At 37.3% G+C, this 24,162-nt stretch overlaps 1 protein-coding gene across 2 annotated transcripts in view; it reads right to left on the reverse strand.

The window, feature by feature from the left end:
- Positions 1-8,521: 8,521 nt before the first annotated feature.
- The window catches only part of ARSK (arylsulfatase family member K), a 42,457-nt gene continuing 26,816 nt past the window's right edge, over positions 8,522-24,162 (reverse strand). Inside the window, exons 5-8 of one of the 2 annotated variants that reach the window (XM_032625828.1) lie at positions 23,122-23,293; positions 20,956-21,180; positions 11,782-12,006; positions 8,522-9,348 (exon numbers count right to left, since the gene is read on the reverse strand). In XM_032625828.1, the coding sequence (XP_032481719.1) occupies positions 9,068-9,348; positions 11,782-12,006; positions 20,956-21,180; positions 23,122-23,293 (903 nt within the window). In that variant the 3' untranslated portion in view covers positions 8,522-9,067. The remainder of the gene's footprint in view (positions 9,349-11,781; positions 12,007-20,955; positions 21,181-23,121; positions 23,294-24,162) is intronic. The other variant, XM_032625829.1, reaches the window with a different exon arrangement.

Genomic DNA, 24,162 nt, shown 5'->3' on the forward strand with positions numbered 1-24,162 from the left:
GTTTAGATTAAATGCAATCTCTTTTACTTTAGCCCTACCTCCTCAGAAACAAATTTTAGTTTTCCTGTTGGAAGCATCAGTTTGGTTTTTTATGCACCCTCCACATTAATTATGGTGAAAGTACAGCCTATGCTTCCTGATCTGGGTGTCTGCTGGGGTTCACATTCCCAGGCTGAGGAAATATTTGACACTTTAAGATGTCCGGGATAGGAGGGTTTGGTGGGTGCAGCGGACAGTCCTGCCAGGTGGAGTGGGAATCTCATTTCTCAAGCTGTTGCCCTTTGTGGCCAGAGAACTTTGTCATTTTTATTATATCCCCAGTGCCTATCACTGGACCTGACCCATGGTAGGTATCAGTAAATATGTTTTGAGTTGATGAATTAATGGATATATGATGCATTTCAGATAATTTTGAGCAAATGTTTCTACCTTGATTATAAATCCATCAACCTAAGAAAAAAATGCCTGTTATACCTGAGCCACCCCAGTATCATCCAGAAGAGCTCAAGGAAGCTGTGGGGAGATGTAGGAATAGCCATTCTTGGTGGAACATTTAAGAGGTACAGTGATAGCCTTGGGAAATCAAACTCCTGGTTTAATTTTTTTTTAATTTATCTTATTTATTATTTTTGGCTGCATTGGGTCTTTGTTGCTGCACGCGGGCTTTTTCTAGTTGTGGCGAGCGGGGGCTCCTCTTCGTCGCGGGCTTCTCGCTGCAGTGGCTTCTCTTGTTGCGGAGCACCAGCTCTAGGTGCGTGGGCTTCAGTAGTTGTGGCATGTGGGCTCAGTAGTTGTGGCTCGCGGGCTCCAGAGCGCAGGCTCAGCTAGTTGTGGTGCAGGGGCTTAGTTGCTCCGCAGCATGTGGGATCTTCCCAGACCAGGGCTTGAACCCGTGTCCCCTGTATTGGCAGGCGGACTCTTAACCACTGCACCACCTGGGAAGTCCCTATGTGCGTTTTTCTTTGTATTCTGCTTGGGCTTCTCTAAACATTTAGGTTGGTGATTTGTTGTCTTTCATTAATTTTGGAAAATTCTCAGCAATTGTCTTTTCAGATATTTCTTCTGACATTTTGCCTCTATTCTTCTATTATTTCAATTGCATATATATTATACCTTTTCATATTGTCCCACAGTTCTTGGATGCTCTGCTCTTTTTTTCTCTACCTTTCACTTTTTCTTTTTTTCCCTAGCCCATCTCTCCTCAGAGGAAGTTGTTACCCTTTGAAATTCAGTATTTTATCTTGAAAAATTTCGCTTGGCCTATATTCAAGTTCACTAATTCTTTTTCTCTCAAGTTCACTAATTTTTTGTGTGTATCTAGTCGGCTGATAAGCCATTTGAAGGACTTCTTCATCCACGATAGCATGTTGTTTCTGGTGAATCAGTTTTATTCCTTTTAAAAAAAATAGTTTCCATCTCTCTGCTGAAATTCCCACTCTGTTCGTGCATGTTAACCACATTTCCCCCTAGATCCTTCAATAGATTAATCATAGTGTTTTCAAGTCACTTTCTCATGGTTTCAGCTTCTGGGCCATCTCTCAGTCTGGTTCTGTTTACTGCCTTCTTTCTTCAAAATGGGTCTTTTCTTGCTTCTTTGCCATGTAAGTTTGACCAAATGCCAGACATTATATGTAAGTGAAAAACAGTGACTGATGTAAATAGTATTGACTCCTGAAAATGGGCATGCTTCTTCATCTGTCAGGCTAGTAGGGTGGAGGGGTTGACTAAATGTAGGCAGTAGTTGAGCTAGGCTTGGGTTCTGATGTTGGTATAGTTATCATTATTCTCCTGCAGACTTCAGACTCTCGCAGTACTGCTGCTGTCTTGCTTTTAGTGAGAGGCTTGGAACACTGGAGGGTTTTTCTCAGTCTTCCTGCTCCCCCCCTAGCTTTCGGCACACACCTGGCCATGGGGAGTGCCGTGGGAGGTTTCTTTCTCCATGCTTCTTATCTTTCTCCCAGAAGTAGTGTGCTGTTGTTCATGGTGGGGGGCAGGCTGATTTTTTTTTTTTTTTAAAAGAAACTCACTTAACTCCAGCTTCAGTCTTATGTAGGCCCTCGGGGCTTAGCCTTGAGGGTGGGACTTTATCCACATTTGTCAGTTTCCCCTATGGCAGCTGAACTCGGCCTTGTAACTTGCAGAAGAGCAAGTTTCTTGTCTGTACCGCTGTTGCAAGAGACCTCTGCTTTCTCTCAGTGCAGGACTGTGAGCATGACTGGGGTTCTGCCTCTCCTCAGCAGCAGAGAGCTTTTGCTATAATCTACCCCTTCCCAGTGATAGCTGACCTTTTGCAGAGGACTGGGGCTAAGAGGGTTTTCTGCTCCTGCCCCAGTGGCCGATGAGTTTTCGCTTTGTAAGAGAGAAGGTTCTGGGTTTTATGCTTCTGCTACAGAGGCAGCCCCTCCCCATCTGTTCGTCTGTCCCACTGTAGAGGCACTGTCAGGTCCCCTGCTCTGCTCCCCATCTTTCTCATGAGTGCTGGTTAAGGTCCATGAGAAAAAGCTCATTACTGGAGGTGGTCTCCCTTGTGTGTGCAGCTCCTAGTTTCTGCTGCTTTTTTCACACACATTTGGCTTTTATGAATTTGTCAAAATATCAGTTGTTTTCTTTCTTTTTTTTTTTTTTTTTTGTGCTACGCAGGCCTCTCACTGTTGTGGCCTCTCCCGTTGCGGCGCACAGGCTCTGGACGCGCAGGCTCAGCAGCCATGGCTCACGGGCCCAGCCGCTCTGCTCTGCGGCATGTGGGATCTTCCCGGACCGGGGCACGAACCCGTGTTCCCTGCATCGGCAGGCGGACTCTCAACCACTGTGCCACCAGGGCGGCAGGCGGACTCTCAACCACTGCGCCACCAGGGAAGCCCTCAGTTGTTTTCTTACCTCCTCTTTTGGCTTCTAGTCTTTCTTCCCATGTACTGCCGAAGGTGGGACAGTTTGGGTGTCTCAGCTGTCCTCAGAAGGGCTTGCCACCCTTTTCAATTCAGTTCACCTGTCCTATGAGAGGCTCAAAAAAAGTTTTAATTTTGTAGATTATCTAGCTTTTTTCTTTTCCTTTTGATTTCTTTTCCTGTGGGAGCAATAATCCCTATCCTATGTGGAAGCAGAGCTCTCAAGACACTAAGATATCAATCCTTTACCATCAATATTACAACATTTATGTTTATTTTGTTTTCTAACTTCTTGAACAGTTTATTTACTTTTTATTCCCCTTAATAATAAAAAGCTTAAGGCTGAGTATAGCTTTGGTTGTGCCATATGTTCTTCTAAGTTTTCTCATTTTCATTATTTAAAAAATAGCCTATACCTTTAATTTTTTGACCCAAGAATTTAAGATTCTGCTTTGTAACTTTAAGAGAAGAAAGGGGGCTAAAAATCTTATCTGAGAGTTTAATATTCATAATTGTAAACATCACACACAGATACCTAGAATATCTGACCAGTGTAGAAGGGATCTAGATCTTTTGTTTTCCACATTGAGCTTCTTTCACCTAGTTTGTGTTGAGATCTCTCTTTTTTGCTCATGGCCCCTCATCACCAAGTTCTGGTTTGATTCAGTGATTTACAATATGCTTTAATAGCCAGTAAGAATTGTCCCACCTCAATATTCATTTTCCATAATTTTATTAGGTATTTCAGACATTCAGTTCTTTTTTGAAAACTTTCAGATCATTTAGTCCAATTAAAAAAAAACAAACCCTTACTGGGACTAAGATCAGGATTGCATGAAATGTATACATTAATTCTGGAGAAGTGGCATTTTAATATTAGAGCCTCCTATCCCAGAACATGCTGTCATTCCATGTTTATATTTTGTTTGTAAACTTAATAGAATTTTATAATTTTTTTTACCTAGATTTGTGCTTCTTGTTAAACTTTAAGCTATTTTTAGAGAATGTCATACTGTGAGTGGAATATTTTTCCTGATTTCTATTTTTAATTAGTGATTATTCTTACAGATAGGTATTGATTTATGTATATGCAGCCATTTAACAAATTTCATCAATTATAATCGTTTTTACTAGGCTCTCCTGGGTTTTATGAAATGGAAAACCACAAACAGAAAGAATACAGAATCCACTTTTTTTTCTTTCTGCAAAGACAAAAATATATAAAGCTTCCAGGTGATGTGGATGCTTCTGGTCCAAGGACCATAGTTTGAATAACAAGGTTCCAGACCCATGGTTCCCACATTTTGCTGTACATTAGAATCACCTGGGGAGTTTTAAAACCTCGCAATGCTTGCAGGTGGGAGCTAGGCATAATAGCTTTTAAACATCCTCAGGTGATTCCAATTTGCAGCAAGTTTTGAACCATTGCTCTAGACTAGCAGTTAGCAGTCTATGGCCCCCAGGTCAAATCCTGTGTTTTTGTAAACAAAGCTTCATTGGAGCATAGCCGCTCTCATTTGTTCACATAGTGTCTGCTGCTGCTTTCTTGCTACTACGGCAGGGTTGAGCAGTTGTGAAAGAGACCATATGGCTCACAAAGCCTAAAATATTTAGTATCTGGCTTTTTCATAGAAAAAGGAAAAACAGAGGGATAGAGTCCCTTTATCAATTCTCCTGTGCAGGATTTTCTAGAATTCACTGTTTCTAGAAGGCTCTGTTTTATGAGAAGGCTATACTCCCTTTCACCCTGTGCCCTGCCATGGACAAATGTGTTGGTTTTCCAATACAATGTGATATCTGAGAAACTCGAATTCCTTGCATATTAATTCAACAAATATTTACTGAGTTTCTACTATGTGTCAAGGCCCTTAGGGTACTTTAGGAAACAAAAAGGACAAAAGGCCATTCCTGTATGGAGCTTCCATCCTAGTGGGTAGGAGGGCTGGGAGACAGTATCAACAAATTAAGTATGTAAAACATACACTAAGTTGGACGGTAATGATTTATATGCAGAAAAATAAAGCAGTGAAGCCCTTGTGATTAGGTAACATTTGAGCAATGACCGGAAGGAGATAACAAAGAGAGCCACGTGGAAATCTGAGGGAAGAACCGCATTCCAGGCCAAGAGTTGATAAGCACAAAGGTCTTGAGGTGGTGTTTGCCTAGTGTGCCTGGAAAAGGATAGGGAGGCCAGTGTGGCTGGAGCAGAGTGAAGCAAGTAGAGTGCGGGAGATGTACAATATGCCCCCGGATCATTTAGAGCCCTGAAGGCCACTGTGATGATTTGGGCTTGTGACCAAGAATGTCACCTGCCATATCAATAAACAAAGGATCAAGCCATCAGTCACTGCAGCCACCCCCGACTGTGCACTCTGAAGGGATTCAGGATCTAGAAAGTAGGATACTGGCCCTAGATAGTTCAGGTGCCTATCAAAGGAATGATTTCATTGAGCCCAGACTCTTGCATCTTCCCATACATAGAAAAGCGCTAAATTCCTTAACTTGAGATGTCTGGTTTTCTTTAATTAACAGTAATCTTTTGATATTCTGACTGCCTGGTTTTTGTTGCAAAAACTATGTATCCTGGATCCTCCCTTACCTCTTCAGAGCAGCCTCTCCCTCAGAGTTATCTGAGAGGCTGCCTGCTGGGCTCAAGTCCTCAGCAAGTTCGCGGAATAAAACACAATTCTCAACTTTTAGGTTGTGCTTTTTTTTTTTTCTTTCATTCGACAGGCTTTCACAGAGTAAGGTGAGAAACCAGTGGAGGGTTTGAGTATCCAGTGATGTGATCTGATCACTCTGGCTGCTGTGTTGAGAAGAGACTGAGGAAAGCCAAGGGCAGACTCAGGGAGACCTTCTAGGAAGCTATTGCAAAATTCCATACAACAGATTATGGTAGTTTGGAACAGGGTGGTAATGGTGGAGGTTGGGAAAGATGAAGCTCAAAGATTGTCCTCAATCCAGTTTATAATTAGTGTCAGTTCCTCTCAGATTCTGGCATTAGATAATTTGTCTCGTTTTCCAAGTTTTTCTTCTTTTTCTGTTTTCATGGTTGTTAGATACCATTTTGAATTAGATATTGTCTTAAAACCTCAATTTTACCTAATTATGATCCTATATTGAATAAGCTTAAAACATTGCAGATGCTTGGTAAATTCTAACAGTGAATGCATCTTAAAGAGTTTGAATAGAATGAGGTGAATTATATTTATCTTCACATGCTTATGTTTTCAAAACCACATTTCTATTATTATTGCTTTATTTTTCCCTATGTTTACCATATACATCACACATTAGCTATTTTTTATTCCTTAGGTTTAATTAGGAGATGAGAGGTAGATTTGTATATTTTAATTTTAACCTCAATAGTTTAAATATTGAGATCTTTCTCTTATGGGTTTTACTTCAGAATATATCTGAAGTGAAAATTATTTCTCAGAAATTCATACATAACTACAAAGATAAGCTCATACCAATTCACTGAAGAACAATAAAGAAAGTAAAGGTGATGAGTTGTCTAATGAAGAAAACTTCCAAGACAGTTTGAAAAAGGAAGTCAGGTTAAAAGGAAATTGGGTAAAATTATTATTTGCAGATAAACTTTTTACCAGAGAAATACAAGATACCAACTGGAAAACTATTAGTACCAAAAAAATTGTATTATTGGTACAAACTAAATATAAAGAAAGAAAATTTGTATATGCAAATAACCAATTAGAAGATATAATGGAAGAAACATCTACTTAAAATAGCACAACACCAACAAATGATAAAACACCTAGGAGTAAACTCACCTCTGGCTGCACATTAGGACCATCCGCTGGAGGGCTTAACAAACAAAACAGCAATGCGAACAAAACTGCCCAGGTGCCATCCCTAGAATTCTAATTCCACTGGTGTGGGATGGGTCCTAGGTGGTATTTTTTTAAAGGTCCCTACTTTCCAAAAATCTCTAAGAAGAAACTATATGAAGAAAACTTAGAATGCTACTGAGCAATATAAAGAAGGCTTGAAGAAAGGGAAAAGTGTACTATATTCTTTAGAATAACCGAATATCACAAAGAATTCAATTTGCCCTAAAGTAGGCTATAAATTTAATATATCATAAAAAGACTAACAAGATTTTTCATTTCTGGAACTACACAAACTTATCCTAAATTTGTATGGGAAAAATAAGTTAGCAAGAATAGCCAAGGACAATTCTGAAAATGAAAACTGTTGCAAAGAAAATAGTATCACCAGATATTGCCTACCCTATTCATAAACAAAATAGAATGGTCCACTGCAAAGTAAAAAATGTTTTGAGGGCTTCCCAGGTGGCGCAGTGGTTGAGAGTCCGCCTGCCGATGCAGGGGACACGGGTTCGTGCCCCGGTCTGGGAGGATCCCACATGCCGTGGGGCGGCTGGGCCTGTGAGCCATGGCCGCTGGGCCTGTGCGTCCGGAGCCTGTGCTCCACAATGGGAGAGGCCACAGCAGTGAGAGGCCCGCGTACAAAAAAAAAAAAAAAAAAAAAAAAAAAAAATGTTTTGAAAGGACCCAAATGTCAATGTGACTTGTATATAATGAAAATGGCGTTTCAGATCAATAGAGGAAAAGATAATTTGTTCAATAAAAGATGTTATATAATAGAGTGGCATTTTCTAACTAATGGGACAAATATTAGCTTACTCAATAAAAGGTCAATTGGGGTGGCCCTCTTAAAAAAACAAACGAAAGTTAGATCTCTAATATGTAATACATTCCCATGGGTCAAAGATCTAAGGGTAAAAAAAAAAACTCTAAAAGAAGATAAGTGGGGAAGGCCATTCTAAATATGACACAAAATCTCCAAGCCACAAAAGCAAAGATTCATAAATTTGCATGAAAATACCAATTTCTACATGTCAACAAACACCAGGGCAAAGTCAAAAGACAAATTATGAAAAGGAAAAAAATATTTGTAGCTTCTCTAACAGACAGAGAGCTAATATCTAAAGTATGCCTGTAATAAAAAAGACAACCAACCAACAGAAAAATAGGCAAAGAATAGAAATAAGAAAGGTCATGTAAAGGAAATTCCAGTGGCTATTAAATATATGAAAATATGATCTACCTTACTCATAGTAAGAAAAAAAACAATAATAAAGTTTTTTATCTACCCAGTTGGCAGCAAATGTGAGGCCATGCATTGCTGGTAAGAGTATAAATTGGTATAACTTCTTTAGGGGTAATTTGGTGGTATCTAGAGTAATTTTGCTAGATATAGTCTTGCCCCAGTAATTTCACTTCTAGGTGTTTTTTTATTTTTCATTTTTAAAATTATTTATTTATTTATTTATTTATTTGGCTGTGCCACACGGCATGTGGGGATCTTAGTTCCTGGACCAGGGATCTGTGCCCGCCACAGTGGAAGCGCAGAGTCTTAACCACTGGGCCACCAGGGAAGTCCTCGGTGTCTTTGTTAAATGGAAATAAAGAGAGCAAGCTGTAGAACATCTTTTATAGTATGCTACCATTTGTGTGTGTGTGTCAGGGGCAGGTGCTGGGGAAGAATATAAAGTTTGTAGAAGCCTATCTCTCTCTCAAAGGATACATAGGTGGTTACAGTAGTTGCCACCAGGAAGGGGTACTGGGTGGCTGGGGGACTGGGAAAGGAGAGAGACTTCATGCTCACTGTTAACTGTTTAGTACCTTTTTGAAGCTTGTACCTTGTGCATGTATTACCTATTTTAAAAAATAATAATTTCTGCCATATCCATGGTCTGTGTACCATTAAAATACTCCAAATACTCCCATCAAATACATCCAAATGATCTATATTCCATCAAATAAAAATAACTCATCAGACACCATCAAATACTCAAAAACAACTATTTTATGGGTCATAAGTAATAAAAATTGTTAAAATATTTTATATTCCATAATATTCAGAGGAACACAACTTTATATTATAGTATTTGATTCTACCCTTTTAATATTTCGGTTAAGTTGTCAGAAGTTTATAAGAATAAGGTCTTGATAGTAATGAGTTTGAAAATATGTAATTCTATAATGATTGATATTTTATTTTAGAAGAGTACATTCTTTAACTGAAAATCAGTAATTATTAAAACTAATGTTTAAAATGCATAATTAATCATGATCTTTTAACATATTTCTATATAGCTCTAGAACATTATTTTCTTATTTTTTTCAAATATTTTATGGATCAGAGTGGATTTTAAGCCACTGATCAATGGCATTTTCATACTTCCATGGTTCTTTCAGCCAGTCCTGATGCCACCTAAGATTTGCTATGACATTTGAATAGTTTTGCCCTATACTTTGTTTCCACTTGATAAACTGCTCTTTATTGTATCGGTGGACAGAAGCAGAAACCTTAGGGTAGTTTATAATGGAACGAAGCTTCTGATCCAAAGAAGCAGTAACTTCTGGAAATTTTGTAGCAATATTTGTTAGTTCATCTGGATCTGAGGAAAGATCTGAAAGAAAAAAAAAAAATTGAATACCTCTCAAAACAGTTATGTAACCGAGCAGGACCCTGTGGGTACCTCTGTCAAGTTTATGATTAACCTCCTTATCTGAATCTTTAGTCCTTTTCTCATTCAAAACTTGTTCTCCTCAAGATGGAGGAGTATCAAAGAAAAGGGGGGAGTTGTAACCGAGCAGGACCCTATGGGGCCTTCCTGGGACGCAAGTTCGTGTGCCTGATGCACAGTGGGGCTATAAACACACTGAAATGTCGCAGTTTGGAGCAGAGAAAGGTTTATCGGGTGGCTCACGCCCTAAAACCCCCTGAGCTCCCGGAAAAGTTTCGGCAAAGCATTTTTAAAAGCCAGGTTGAGGGAGGGGGCTCGCAGGGTACGTGATCATGCACAATTCTCTGATTGGCTGATGAGGGAACAGGGTGGTGTCACAGGGGTTAACTTTATCAGTCCTTAGGCTCCAGGAGGCCTGGGGCTATGTGCTCACGGTCATCAAGTAGTTATAACATCTTCCATTTGGTGGGGGGTTTTCACAACTGTAAAACAACTCAGGAAATGTGCATCAAATACTGTTATTTAAGTACTTCAGAGAGGAGCTAAAGCAGAGGATATGGGGGAAGGCCTGTCCCAGGAAGGCCCCATAGGGTCCTGCTCTGTTACAATTATCTGCTTAAAAACCATCTTTTAGAATGTCATTACTCTGTGACGAATAACATATTAAAATTTATTTTTATTCTCAGTTCTTTTTTTTTCCTCAGTTCCTCTTAGTATAGTAAGCTAAAGGACAGTGTAAGTGGAAAAATAATATACTGAAAGTTAAACACCTCTCTAAATGTATGTCCAAATTATCTTCCTTCTTACCATCATCCTGCTATCCCTTTTTTTTTCTTATCTATTCTTAGATGGCTTAGCCACAATTCTTCCTATCTGTGATGCCTTGCTTACTTTGACATGCAAAAAAATATGTATTTATATATATATATATATATATATATATATATATATATATATATAGTAGTGCTTATATTGTCCCATTTCAACAACCCCAGATGTTCCAGCTGAAGAATTTTTTATATAGTGGAGTCAAGTTCTTGCAACTTCACTTACTCCTAGTTTTTTTTTGTTTTTTTTTAAATATACGTTAGCATACTATGCTTGAATTTTTGAAAATTACATTCATTGATTGTGTCTATTTGAGCAAATAGCCATGGAAATAAAAACTCTCAATCACTATCATCAAGAAAATGATAAATATTTCAGATAACATAAACACCCCTTTTACCTACAATGTAGGAAGACAGAGGATATAACTAGGATGCCAGTCTAATTGGAAAAATCAAAGATCTTATGACAAGTTACTTAAGACAGTAAATGAACAATTCACAGTGAGGGAAAAACCCCTACAGGCCTATTTGAGTGCATTAGCCAGAAGATCCTGAAGACATTTATGGTTTTGCTAGGTGATTTCAGATGGCACCTCTTTGGGAAAGGGAAGTCAGTGAATAAACCCCAGAATACAGGAAAGGCAGGCTCCCCCACTGATTCTTTGACAGGCACATCTCCTTTTTGCAGAACGTAACCAATGAATGAACAAGAGATGCCCATTATTCAACAGAATGAAAACTTAAGGACTTGTTTTGAAGCCAAGAATCTCCTCCTTTTAGAGTTAAGGACAGGGGGTGTCAATCAGTTTGGCCTCTGAAGAATTATTTTGAGTTAATAATTTTGACATTTGTAACTGGGAAAAAAACTTAGGGAGAAAGGAATATTAAAAATAGCTTTAGCACATATTTTATGTGCAAAAGGAGGACAAAGGATAAGTAAAACCATAAATCTAATAATGCTGCTTAAAAACAAATTCAGAGTAGTGAATCTAGCAGGCTTTTGTAGGGTGGAAGGAGCATGGATTTTGGAGTCAAACCTGGGTTGAAATCCCAGTTCTGCCACTTCTGAGCTGTGAGACCATGTGCAGGTATCTGAACACTAGTCTCTGAACTCTAGTCTTCTCTATAAAATAAAGATGATAGTAACATCTTGTAGGGATGGGGTGAACATTAACTAATAAATGTAGAATGTCAGGCTCCATAAGAGAGCAGTTAATTTTCCAGAACAACTGAATCCAAGGTACAATAAGAGGGTGTTGACTACTGATTGGGACCGATAACCATGAGTATTGGAAGACACCTTGATCAGAGAAAACAATGGTGGCAATCTTGAGACCCAGATCAAAAGGCTCAGGGCACTTGCTTTGGAATTCGGATGCTGATTTGCAAAGAAGCTGCTCCTCACAAGGGCCACCTTTTGTAAACTGGCCTAGCATGAGAAACTGCAGACATTTATTTAGATGATTACTGACTCCCTTGAGCAAATGCTGTGTAGGTCAACTCATTACACATAATCTATACTTAAAAAATATATCAACAAATTTACCAAAGAGTTGAGGCAATACTGAAGCACCATCAGAGTAGGCTATATACTTCCATTGGTTAGTTCGAAGCATGTAGGCGGAAGCGTTTACATTGCATCCATGGAATTCACTCAGAATCCAGGGCGGATGTAGGTTTTTGAATTTTCGTTCATTCTTAAACATTTCTGATGACAATGGCAGCAGAGAGTATCCACTCAGGTTCTGAGGCAGAGGAATTCCAGCAATATCTAAATAACACAGTATTTTAAAATAACTCATTCTTTCATTAGTTGAACATTCATAAATGACATCATTAAAGGTCGCAGAGACTAGAGGCTGTATATGGATTTTTGTAAACAGACTGCCTAGATCCAAATGCTTATTACTCCACTAGAATTGTGACCTTGGGCATGTTATTAACCATTCTGAACTTCAGTTTTGTCATCTGTAAAAGGGGAATAATAATAATGCCTGTATTTCATAGGTTTATTTTAGGTTTAAATATGAAAATTTATGTAAAATTCTGAGAACAGTGTCTGACACATAGGAAACCCTCAACAAATATTAGTTAATATCATAAGTACTGTATTTCCAAATGATGGAATGATCACAGGTGTTTTTCAAGTTGGTCCCACAGGACATTAACAAGACCTATACGAGAAAGGAGTCTAGTAGTTACATATGTTTGCAAACAGTGGTTAAAATTAAATAAATTTATTGATGATGTGTATCATAAACCTTCAAGGGTGGTATGTAGTACGCCATCTGTCCCAAAATTACTTGATGACAGAACATCTTTTTACCCCGAAGTACCATCTTGAGGAACTAGTATTTTGCAGAACATACATTGGGAAATCCTGGATTATACTGATTTAGAGAAAAATAATCTATTTTTTCCTTATCAAATATAGACATAGAAAACAATAGCATGAGAAATGTTTAACGTCAAAGAAAGGTTGTATTTTTAAAAATTGCTTTTAAGGTATTTGTTTGGAACTCAAACTGTCTTTTTCCTATAGAAAAATTATCAATCATTGGGAATTCCCTGGTGGTCCAGTGGTTAGGACTCTGTGCTTTCACTGCCATGGGCCCGGTTCAATCCCTGGTCAGGGAACTAAGATCCCGCAAGCTGCGAAAAAAAAATTACCGTTAATTATGGCTGGGTCCTTGCGATAGTTCCGAAAGGAATCTGTAGTTGCCTCCCCTGCAGCTTTTCTGGTTTCAATGTTCCATGTTTTTAGAAACATTAATTTAGAAATAATTAAGTATTTCCAATAAAAAATAGAATGTAATATATCTGCAATGCTTGAAATTAAAATTGAATAAGAAAATTAATTTAACTTGACTGTACATATTTGAGGAAAAACAAATGAATTAAAAGACAATAAGGAAAAAAAAGACAATAAGGAAGTAGACAAAGACCTCTATAAATCTTCTGAAGGTACCTGTTTTACATATAACTTAATTAAAAAATTTGTAACTTCCATTTCCTTGGAAGGAGCATATTACAAGTACTAATCTTCTGCCAACCAATCATCATCAGGGACTTTTTTGAGAAAGAGTGAAAGAACAAGTGAAGGAAGGAAGGAAAGAAAGAGAAGTATTTCAGAGATAACTGGTTAAAAACAGAAGAAGAAGGAGCAAAGATGTTAAAGAGGATGTGCATGAGAGAAAAAGATGGCCCAAGACGAAACTAATTGAGCTACAAGACAGTAGGCTACTTTCTGTAAGGAGAGAAAGTAGCCAGGGAATAGGCTGGGTCGGGCTGGTCTGTGTGTCAGCTGTCACGGGGCACCACTGCGAGGCAGAGGAAGGGACAGAAGAGGGCTTTGAAGATGGCTGGGAAGCAGGGACCAACTGGCAGATACCCATGACTGGGAAGTTCCTGTATTCAGCAGTTTAATCACCTTTAATACTTAGAAATACCTTATTTCAGATCTGTTCTTAGCCTAATTTTCCTAAAGAAGCTTGTTAGACTAAGAAAATTTAAATAATTCTGCTATGTTTATATGAGAAGTCAGTGTTAAACTAGGATGAGTCCATTTAAGTATTAATATTTTTTACTCAAAAAAACCCCACAAAACCCCAGCATCTAACAAACTAGGTGCTGTTCCAGGTGTAGGGCAACAACAGTGTACGAAGCAGATAAGCTCTCTCAGACGCTTGGAGCTTACCTTCTAATGTGGGAAGACAGACAAATATGTCAGATGGTGATGAGTGCAGTGAAGAAAAATAAAGCAGGATCAGGGGAATAGAGAACGAAGGCAGGTATGTGTTTATGTGCTGTGTTATATAGTGTGGTCAGGGAAGGCCTCTCTGATGAGGTGACATAGACAGAGACCTGAGAAAGGGCTGGATGAGCTCAATAGATATCTGCATGGGGAGGAAGGGCATTCTCCCAGGGAATAGCAACTGTAAACACCCTGAGGCAGGAAGCTGCTTCATTCCGTTCCCCAAAGGCAAAGGAGTCCAGCATGGCTGGAGCAGAGTAAGTGAGAGGTAAAATTCTACAAGATGTGTTAGATAGGGGAGGCGATCATGTTGGACTCCCAGGCCCAATTAGAGATTCTCGATTTTACTCTAAGTGATTTTGAGCAGAATCGTGACATGTTTGACAGTAACTACTGTATGGTGAATTGACTAAAAGTGAGTACGGGCAGAAGGAAAGAATTAGGAAGCTATTGCAGGAGTTCAGGCAAGTGATAATGTGACTTGTTTCCTGTCTAGGATCAGTAGAATAATACACCTTTGTAAATTGATGTTGAAGAATAAAATCCTTGTCAAATATCCACAGTACTTAATAAATATGTATTTAATCTTTATTAAATTTTCTGTGCTTTGGGAAACTGTGTATTCATTTTTCATATGTTTATCAATTATTTCCTTAAAAGCACTTCAGCTTAAACTGCTTTTCAGAAAGCTCTTTGATCTTTGTTTAAAACCATTTTTCATATTTTTTTCTTCTGGAAAATCTATCGTTAGAATTCCGTGTTAAGCAAGTTTCATCATTCTTGGCAGTAGAAGCAAATATTAGTAGTAACTGCATGATTCTTAATAAAGTGACTTAAATTTAAAACAGTAATCAAATGGGTAAAATGCAGACCTGGATATTTGTGATGGTCTCCTGAAGAAAGATAAGCTTATATTTCTTCCCAAGTGTATGGGTAGATAAGGGATTAGCCTGGTATGGCAATGATGCAAGCTATGTACATTTTTTAGGGCATACCTAAGAAGAATAAAAAATATTAATGATAATAATATCTAACATTTAATTGTTTACCATGTTCCAGTCATTGTTCTAAGCTATGGAATAGCCACTATTATTTCTATTTTATTGATAAGAAAACTGAAGACCAGAGATGTTAAGTTACTGGCCCAAGGGTATACAGTTGGTAAATACTGAAAGAGGATTTGAATTTAGGCAGTCTTGACTCCAGGATGTCTGGACTCTTCAATACTGCTCCTCAAGTCTTGCCTTACTGTAGTTATTCAACTTCCCAATATTTTTCAGCCAGTAAAAACAAAATAGTCTATATAGAATGACCCTCCCAACCCTCCACTAAGATCCTGTGATAAGGAGGGTTTTGCAATTTAAATCACTAGCAATGAAGCATTCTTTTAAACACAACTGCATTTTTATACAATTACATTTTCACAATTCAAAAAAATTCTGGATTTATCCTTTATGTGAAAAGAAGTTAGGTGTTTTACAAAAAAGGCCAACTATTAATGAAAAAAATTCAACTGAAAATAAGAAGTTTAAAAGAGAAAGTCCAAACAATTTTAATTTAAAAATGAGATTACCTTTATTTCTAACTGAGCTAAAGGATGTTGATACTAGATTATTAGAGAAGAAAATATTTTGGGGAGTAATTTTTTAAAAATTTATTTTATTGAAGTATAGTTGATTAATAGTGTGCTAATTTCTGCTGTACGGCAAAATGATTCATATATATATAATATATATATATAATATATATATACACACACACACATTCTTTTTCATATTCTTTCCCATTATGGTTTATCACAGGTTGGGGAGCATTTTTAAAGAATAATCTATGCAATAATGATATCAACTTTAATAGTATAAAGAATTCCTATTCATAAAATGGCACTCTTCTGCCAGTACTAGAAAATGATAATGTGATAGGACCTACAGAGATACATAGACTAAGAATACTCTTCCTACTTTATCATAAAATATCATTTTATAGAAAATAATCACTCTTCTAAAATACCTTTAAAAACTATTTGTAAATTCAGACCTTTTTATAAATGCATTATACCATCTTAAATTTCAACAAGCTCTTTATAGTAAGGTAGGTTTATTAAAACAGGAATCCCAGTTGGTTTTTCCTATTTAATATCTTTCTATTTGAGATTTTTGGAATCACCATCTTTTATACATTTCTAAGGTCCATAGAATGGAAGGGAAGAGGAAGTCTGGCTTGAGGCTTTGATCTGAGAAATTTAATCCCATACTCTTGTGTATAAATTGGATCCATACAAAACAATACAGCCATGGCTAAGGTAATAAAGAAAGGACCTTTGGAATTCTAAGAATAGATTATATTTTATATCTATTTTAAGCTCCTAGTTGGTTAGAAGAATCACAAAATAAGTCCTTCATAGATACTTTATCAAAATCTATTTATTAAGCTTAGGAAAAATAGAATACACTGTCCCACAGGTCAAATTTTAGAGTTACTAATCACTACTAAAAGTATTGATAGCTTTAAACCCTTCTAGAAGTAAGTAATTTCATTTTACAAGGTTGAATTAAACATGAGATTAAACATAGACCATCAGAATTATCTTTGCCTTATTGATTGGTAAGGCTGTTCAACAAGGCAACAAGGCAACAGACTCAGTTTATGCTAATCCTGGTGTAATTGTTTTTTTTTTTTTTGAGAGAAATCTGGGAGTTCTTTTGTTTAAGTTTATTTATTTATTTATTTATTTTTGGCCACGTTGGGTCTTTGTTGCTATGCGCGGGCTTTCTCTAGTTGCGGTGAGCGGGAGCTACTCTTTGTTGCAGTAGGCATGCTTCTCATTGTGGTGGCTTCTCTTGCTGCGGAGCACAGGCTCTAGACGCACGGGCTTCAGTAGTTGTGGCACGCGGGCTCAGTAGTTGTGGCTCGCGGGCTTAGTTGCTCCATGGCATGTGGTATCTTCCCGGACCAGGGCTCGAACCTGTGTCCCCTGCATTGGCAGGTGGATTCTTAACCCTTGAGCCACCAGGGAAGTCCCTGGTGTAATTGTTAATAGTATCCTTTTACTCTAAAAAATGTGCTGATCTGGTCAATAAATTAGATAGATACCTTATCTCAATAAACAACAAATCAAACCAAAACAAAAAAATTTTATACGGTTTTAGAGCTTACATTTTCTTTTCAATAATACATGGGAGCCATCTCCATGTATCATTTCACTTTTTAAAACAAAATTGACTAATTTTTACCCAGTTCATTACTACTAGATATTCATACTGTTTCTAATTCTTTCATATAACATCATAATACAATAATATCCATGGAGATAAATCTTTTTGTATATCTACAGGTTAATTTCTAAAATTGGAATTTTCTAGGTCAAAATGTATGCATATTTCTAAGTAATTTGGAATGTAATGCCACATTTGCCTCCAGGAAATCTGTGCCAGTTTATACTCCCAACAGCAGAATATGAGAAGGCCTATTTCCAATATAAGCTTTTCTGCTGTTTAAAAATCTTTGCAAACTCTATGTGTGAAAGAAAAATGGTATCTTCTTATTTTAATATTTTTCAGACTACTGAGTTTGAATCTCTGAAAATATCTTGGCCATTTGTGTGTCTTCTGTTGTGAATTGCTTATTTATATATTTTGGTCAATTTGTTAATAGGGTATGTCTCTTTCTCTTATAGATTTGTGAGAGTTCTATTAATATTAACCCTTTATCACTTGTAAAAGGTTAATTTTAGATAAATAATGTTACAGTGCTGTTTCCTGGCTCCAGCATAAGGTTCTTGTTGAATCCCCCTTGCATCATTCTTTCTACCTTATCTCTGGTTAACATCTGGTTAATAGGATGTTTCAGTGGCTTTTTTTGTCTTTTTTGTGTGTGTGTGTGGTACGTGGGCCTCTCCCTGTTGTGGCCTCTTCCGTTGCGGAGCACGGGCTCCGGACGCGCAGGCTCAGCGGCCATGGCTCACGGGCCCAGCCGCTCCGCGGCATGTGGGATCTTCCCGGACCGGGGCACGAACCCATGTCCCCTGCATCGGCAGGCGGACTCTCAACCACTGCGCCACCAGGGAAGCCCCTGTTTCAGTGTTTTATATAAAGATCCATGCATAGATATTCTCTTCATTCTCCTCCACCAGTCATATAAATGTAACTTTTCCCTTTTCATAATAAAAATGTTCGTTATGAAACACATTAAGCCTTGAAATGTTAATTTCCAGTTTGAAATGTTAATTTCCAGTTTAGAACTGGAGAGACACTAATTTTTGGCTTTACTTACTTTAGTTGGGCAGGTGTAATCAACACATGATCAAAATGCTGTTAATAAAACATGTTCTGCTGGGAAATGTGACTCAGAAGAACTCTATTACCAAACATCAGTCAAAGATAAAAACAAAACAAAAAAAATCTATGTAGAACTATGAGTTTTAAAAAATTGTAATAATTGGGCTTCCCTGGTGGCGCAGTGATTGAGAGTCTGCGTGCTAATGCAGGGGACATGGGTTCGTGCCCCGGTCCGGGAAGATCCCACATGCCACGGAGCGGCTGGGCCCGTGAGCCATGGCTGCTGAGCCTGTGCGTCTGGAGAGACCACAGCAGTAAGAGGCCCGCGTACCGCAAAAAAAAAAATTGTAATAATTGACAAATTATAGGAAAAAAATCTACAATTTCAGAGAACCTACATAATTTCCAGAAGAGTGGGGAAGGAATGCAAAGGGGTTTCTGGGAATGCTTTGTTTGGCTAAAGAAGTGCTAATTGTCAAGTAACATAAACTAGGCAGGGACAGGCAGGTTGTCCCTCTATGTGGATAAATGAAAATTCCCTCACTCCAAACAACTTTATTTAGTATTTTCTTATATAATCTGTTAAGATATATACATTGTGAAATCTTCCAGTTTGCAGATGACTTTTAACTTTTATGATGTATGAAATGGCAAGTAATGATAATGGTGTATCAAGACTGTAGAGAAGAAAATTTGAATTATAGGCAAATATAAAACAATATTCAAAGAGAAATGATTTAAACAGTGCATATTAATCAATTAACATATAAAGTGACAGAATGAGTAGGAATAGACTAGAACTCACTGCAGACAGATACTGGATTATTTAGCTGCTACAGTCAAAAAGACAAACAAAATGCCAAATATCACTATGAAATATATTGAGGGAAAACTGAGATCATCCCAACCTTTAATAATCTTTTGCAGTTCTGATCAGTGTACCTCAAGAAAGCAGAACAAGGATAAAAAGATATGCAAATTTGGAAATGGGGTAGGGGAAGTTCTATAAGGAAGAACTAAGGGAGGAAACTAAAGAATGTCACTGTAAAAGAAGCATATACTGATAAAGCTACAAAGATGATAATAAGAGAGACACTTAAAATATTTAAAAGAAGACACTTAAAATAAGAGAGACACTTAAAACACAATTGCACATACATTTCTTATAAAAACAGAAATGAGGTGAGGGGAGGGATAGTTAGGGAGTTTGGGATCAACACGTGTACACTGCTATATTTAAAATGGATGACCAACAAGGACTTACTATATAGCACAGGGAACTCTGCTCAATATTCTATAATAATCTAAATGGGAAAAGAATTTGAAAAAGAATAGATACATTTATATGTATAACTGAATCACTTTGTTATACACGGGAAACTAACACAACATTGTTAATCAACTATACTCCAGTGTAAAATAAAAAGTTAAAAAAAAAAAGAAAAAAAAAAAACCCAGAAATGAGGAAAAGTAATAGGGATTGCCTGGAAATTGATAGAGCCAGAAAGTGGCAGAGACATGGCTGTGTGATAATTGCTTTGGGACAAAGGGGAACCAGCAAATGATGAGTAAGAAACTGAAGAGATTAAAATATACATCAGGCAAAAGAACAACAAAGAAGTGTGCCCAAATATACAAGAGATGTGAAATAAAAGACAAAAGGAGGGCACTGATTTTTTTTTTGGCCGCGCAGCTTGTGGGATCTTAGTTCCCCAACCAGGTATTGAACCTAGGTCCTCAGCAGTGAGAGCTCGGAGTCCTAACCACTGGACTGCCGGGGAATTCCAGGCACTGATTTAAATTAACTGTAAAGAAATTTAAGACCCTATAATAGTCTTTGGTTAAATGAAGGGAAAGAGTTTGTAGCAGAAAAAAGGAGATAAAAAGAACTTCCTTATTTCTTTAATTTCCAGATACATGTTTGTTTCGTATTTTGATATGAACATATTAAACACATATGTCTTATGCTGTGTTAGCTTTTTCTTTCACCAAAATCTATTTATAAATTGATGGTACTTTTTGCAATTTATGGTGCCTTCAAACAGAGTATTTAGATGTTATTGAATTTAAATGTTACTGAATTTAAAGTACTCTTCTAAATTAGATAGAAACAGTTCTATATAACTTCTGAATTTACGATGGTTTTATTCTTGTATCTTTAACAAAAACTGCTAACTACCCATATCCAGATGTTGCTGTTCTAGACCTATGGTTATGCTAATAGACATTAGAAGCTAGTAAAATAAATAGTACAGAACAATCTAAATGTTCTGGGGAGAAATATGTTTATAGCATCAACATTAAGGGACATTTGTAACATTGTAAAAAAATTAGTAGTTTCAAAGTGGATGGAATAATCCAGAAGGGAAATGCTTACATTTTAGGTAGGTGGTGGTAGAGAATCAAATGATACACAAATCATATCTATAAAGTTATAGACCTGAATATCATATGTGGCTTACTTTATTGTCATATCCTGGTTGTGAATCTTTTGAAGGAAAAATGACTAGAGTAAGTGAAGGCCAAAGGAACCTGAGAAATATTATCCTCATTTTTCAGATATGGATTTGACTCACAGTTAAATGAGCTGGTCAAGGGTCATGAACAAGTCCGCAGGGCCTCTGACTATTTTGCTTATTCATTTTCCAGCATTATTACAAATAAATATTTACATAATTGCATTACTTACCAAGCATAGTAGGGTAAATATCCACAAGAGAAACCACATTTGATACTTGTAGGTTGGTCTTAATTCCCGGTCCCATGATCAAGAGTGGGACATGGGCGCTAGCTTCGTACATACTCATTTTATAAAACTGACGATGTTCCATGGCCAGCTCTCCGTGGTCTGAGGTGTATATGACAATTGTTTTCTGAAGAAGATCTAACTGGTGAAGAGCCAAAATAATTTCACCTGTAATATAAATCAAGGTAAATCTTAATTAGCTTTTAGCTCATGTTTTATTCTATCACAATAAGTTCATAAGAACTCTACCCTCTAAGAGTTTGTCAGGATGCTTCTTAACATCAGAATGTTATCTACTGTTCTTTTTTTTTATATAAATTTATGTATTTATTTAGGCTGCGTTGGGTCTTTGTCGCTGTGCGTGGGCTTTCTCTAGTTGCGGCGAGAGGGGGCTACTCTTTGTTGCGGTGCGCGGGCTTCTTATTGTGGAGGCTTCTCTTCTTGTGGAGCACTGGCTCTAGGCACGCAGGCTCAGTAGCTGTGGCTCGGGGCTCTAGAGCGCAGGCTCAGTAGTTGTGGCGCCCGGACTTAGTTGCCCCACGGCGTGTGGGATCTTCCTGGATCAGGGCTTGAACCGTGTCCCCTGCATTGGCAGACGGATTCTTAACCACCGAGCCACCAGGGAAGCCCTATCTACTGTTCTTAAGTAACTTATGCCAGAGTTCATGTGCTTGCTTCTCAGTGGATGGACTAGAGAGAGGAAGGAGAAAATACAATACCCATAGGATAAGTTTCTTTATTTGGAGATCATGCTGGCTTGCTTTCTATGTTTCTATCAGACAATGGGGGAAAACATTACCCCCAGTGACTCAAATGAGAAAGGAAAGACAAGCCTGGATGTCAGCACTGTGCATGTCTCACGAAAGGACTGCTATCACCGTCCACCCACAATTCCTGCCCAGCGGGAGGTGATAAAAGGGTCAGAACCCCTCCTCCTGCTACCTTTTCTCTCAAATTCCCAGTCACCAGATCAAGATCATGCCCATGAAGTTGGCTGAGTGTTATGGAAACCCTACCTTTGAAAAAGAGCTGGAAGCAATACAGATGGTATATGAATGTGATTTGGCATATTCTTGGGCAGTAAAATTTCTCTGACCACTCCCTCTCTCTAAGTGATGTGAAACTTCCTCCTCATTGCAATTAAGAGAACACAATAAGGCATAGTCCAGAGAGAAGCATCATCTCTACTTTGGCAGTTTCTGAATCTGGCCTACAGGAGTCTGTATTATTAAAAAAAACAAAAACAAAAATCCCCCCACAAAACCCACAGGTGATTCTGAGGTCCAGTCAGATTTGAGACCCACAGCTCATGAGTTATTTACGGAGTTCAGACCATCAGGGCATCAGCGTCTTTCAGCTGGACAACTGTAATTGCTTCCTAATTAGTTTTCGTGCCTCCACTCCTCTTTCCCCTTCATAATATCCCTTGTACCACTCTGGTGGCTATCTTTCTAAAATATCTGATCATGTCACACCCCAGCTTAAAACTTTCCCACAGCTTCCCATTGTCTAATTCTTGAGCAAGTTCAGCACCTTCAGCTACCCCCTAGACCTTTACCTTTCACAATCCTGGATCCAATTCTGGATCAATGTACATGAGGAAACTGATTTCAGCTTTAGTTAAGCCTTGCTCTAAATGGCCTACGGAGAATGGATTTGTTTTACACTTATTACATGTCTGGGAGAAGTCAAAAGGTTCTACATCTCATCTGTTTCATCTCCTAGAACCCAAGATGCCTTATAATTAACTGTGTTTGGCTGAATACTGATTCCTGATTAAATCCAGCAAAACGTTTCATTTCCAACAGATGACAGTTTTCTATGACCTTTTATATATATATATATATATATATATGAACAAATCTAAGTATCTATTAATTTATGAATAATTAAGATATAAAAGACTTTTATTCTACTATTAATAATGCAAATTATCCAATTTTTATATGTGTCAGGTATCTTATAATTCTAAGTCTGAAGTATCTCAGCAACTGTTGCAATAAATTTTCTGAGGATGTTCATACAAGTCACCAACCAGCATAATCACAGTTTGTTGGAAAAATATTTTACTTTTTCCTCATGTGACTGCTTTTTAATTATACCACTTACCAAGCATAGCATCTGTCTCAGCACACATAGCGTAATAAAATGCTCTAATATCCTTAATTTCTTTTTCTGTAAACTTCCCAGTGCAGTTTTTGGTATAAGAAGAGTAATAATCTATAGGGTGCATTTCTGACAGAGGTGACCACTTTGGGATTTTGATGGCATCATAAGACACCTAAAAAGGGGAGAAAAACAAAGTTTTAATATTCCTCCCTTCCAACAAGAATATATGGTAAACTAGACAAAGTTTAATTACTTAGGTTAGTAGAAAAGCATGGTTGTGAATTATATAAAGAAAATAGTAAATCAAACACATAAATTAGGAACAGATTGTTAGTATTCTCAGTAACAACAAAAGGTATATATCAATATCTGTAGATATAGTAAGACAGTTGTGAAATTATTTTAAAGATTATATATGTCAATTAAAAGCATGAGCTGTATTAGACAGTATTCTAATCCATAAGTATCTAATCACGTTAATATAGTTGTGTGATCAATTCACAACTTCAGAATCAGTAACGTAAGAATCTAGACTCCTTTTTCCCAGTAGTTCACTAGTAAAAATGCCAATATCTAGTGAGATAGCCAAATGTTTGTTAAGAACAAATACAACTTTTTAATACATATAAATGCTTACAGTTTGGGTGAAAACCATTAAGACTAGACTTAAGTCATACATATCTTCTAGTCACGTAGCTTTAATAAACTCAAATATCTACTTAAATTATTTGACTCATTTCATTAGGCTAGTACTGACTCCTGACAAGGTTTTTAAGATAGAGCCAGTTGGAACTTTTAATTTAATTTATTTATATTTTAAAATTTTTATTGGAGTATAGTTGATTTACAATGTTGTTAGTTTCTGCTGTACAGCAAAATGAATCAGTTATACATATATACACTCTTTTTTTAGATTTTTTTTCCATATAGGCCATTACTGAGTATTGAGTAGAGTTCCCTATGCTATACTGTAGGTCCTTATTAGTTATCTATTTTATATACAGTAGTGTGTAGATGTCAATCCCCATCTCCCAATTTATC

This window comes from Phocoena sinus, chromosome 3, assembly GCF_008692025.1.
Source record: "Phocoena sinus isolate mPhoSin1 chromosome 3, mPhoSin1.pri, whole genome shotgun sequence".
Taxonomy (NCBI): domain Eukaryota; kingdom Metazoa; phylum Chordata; class Mammalia; order Artiodactyla; family Phocoenidae; genus Phocoena; species Phocoena sinus.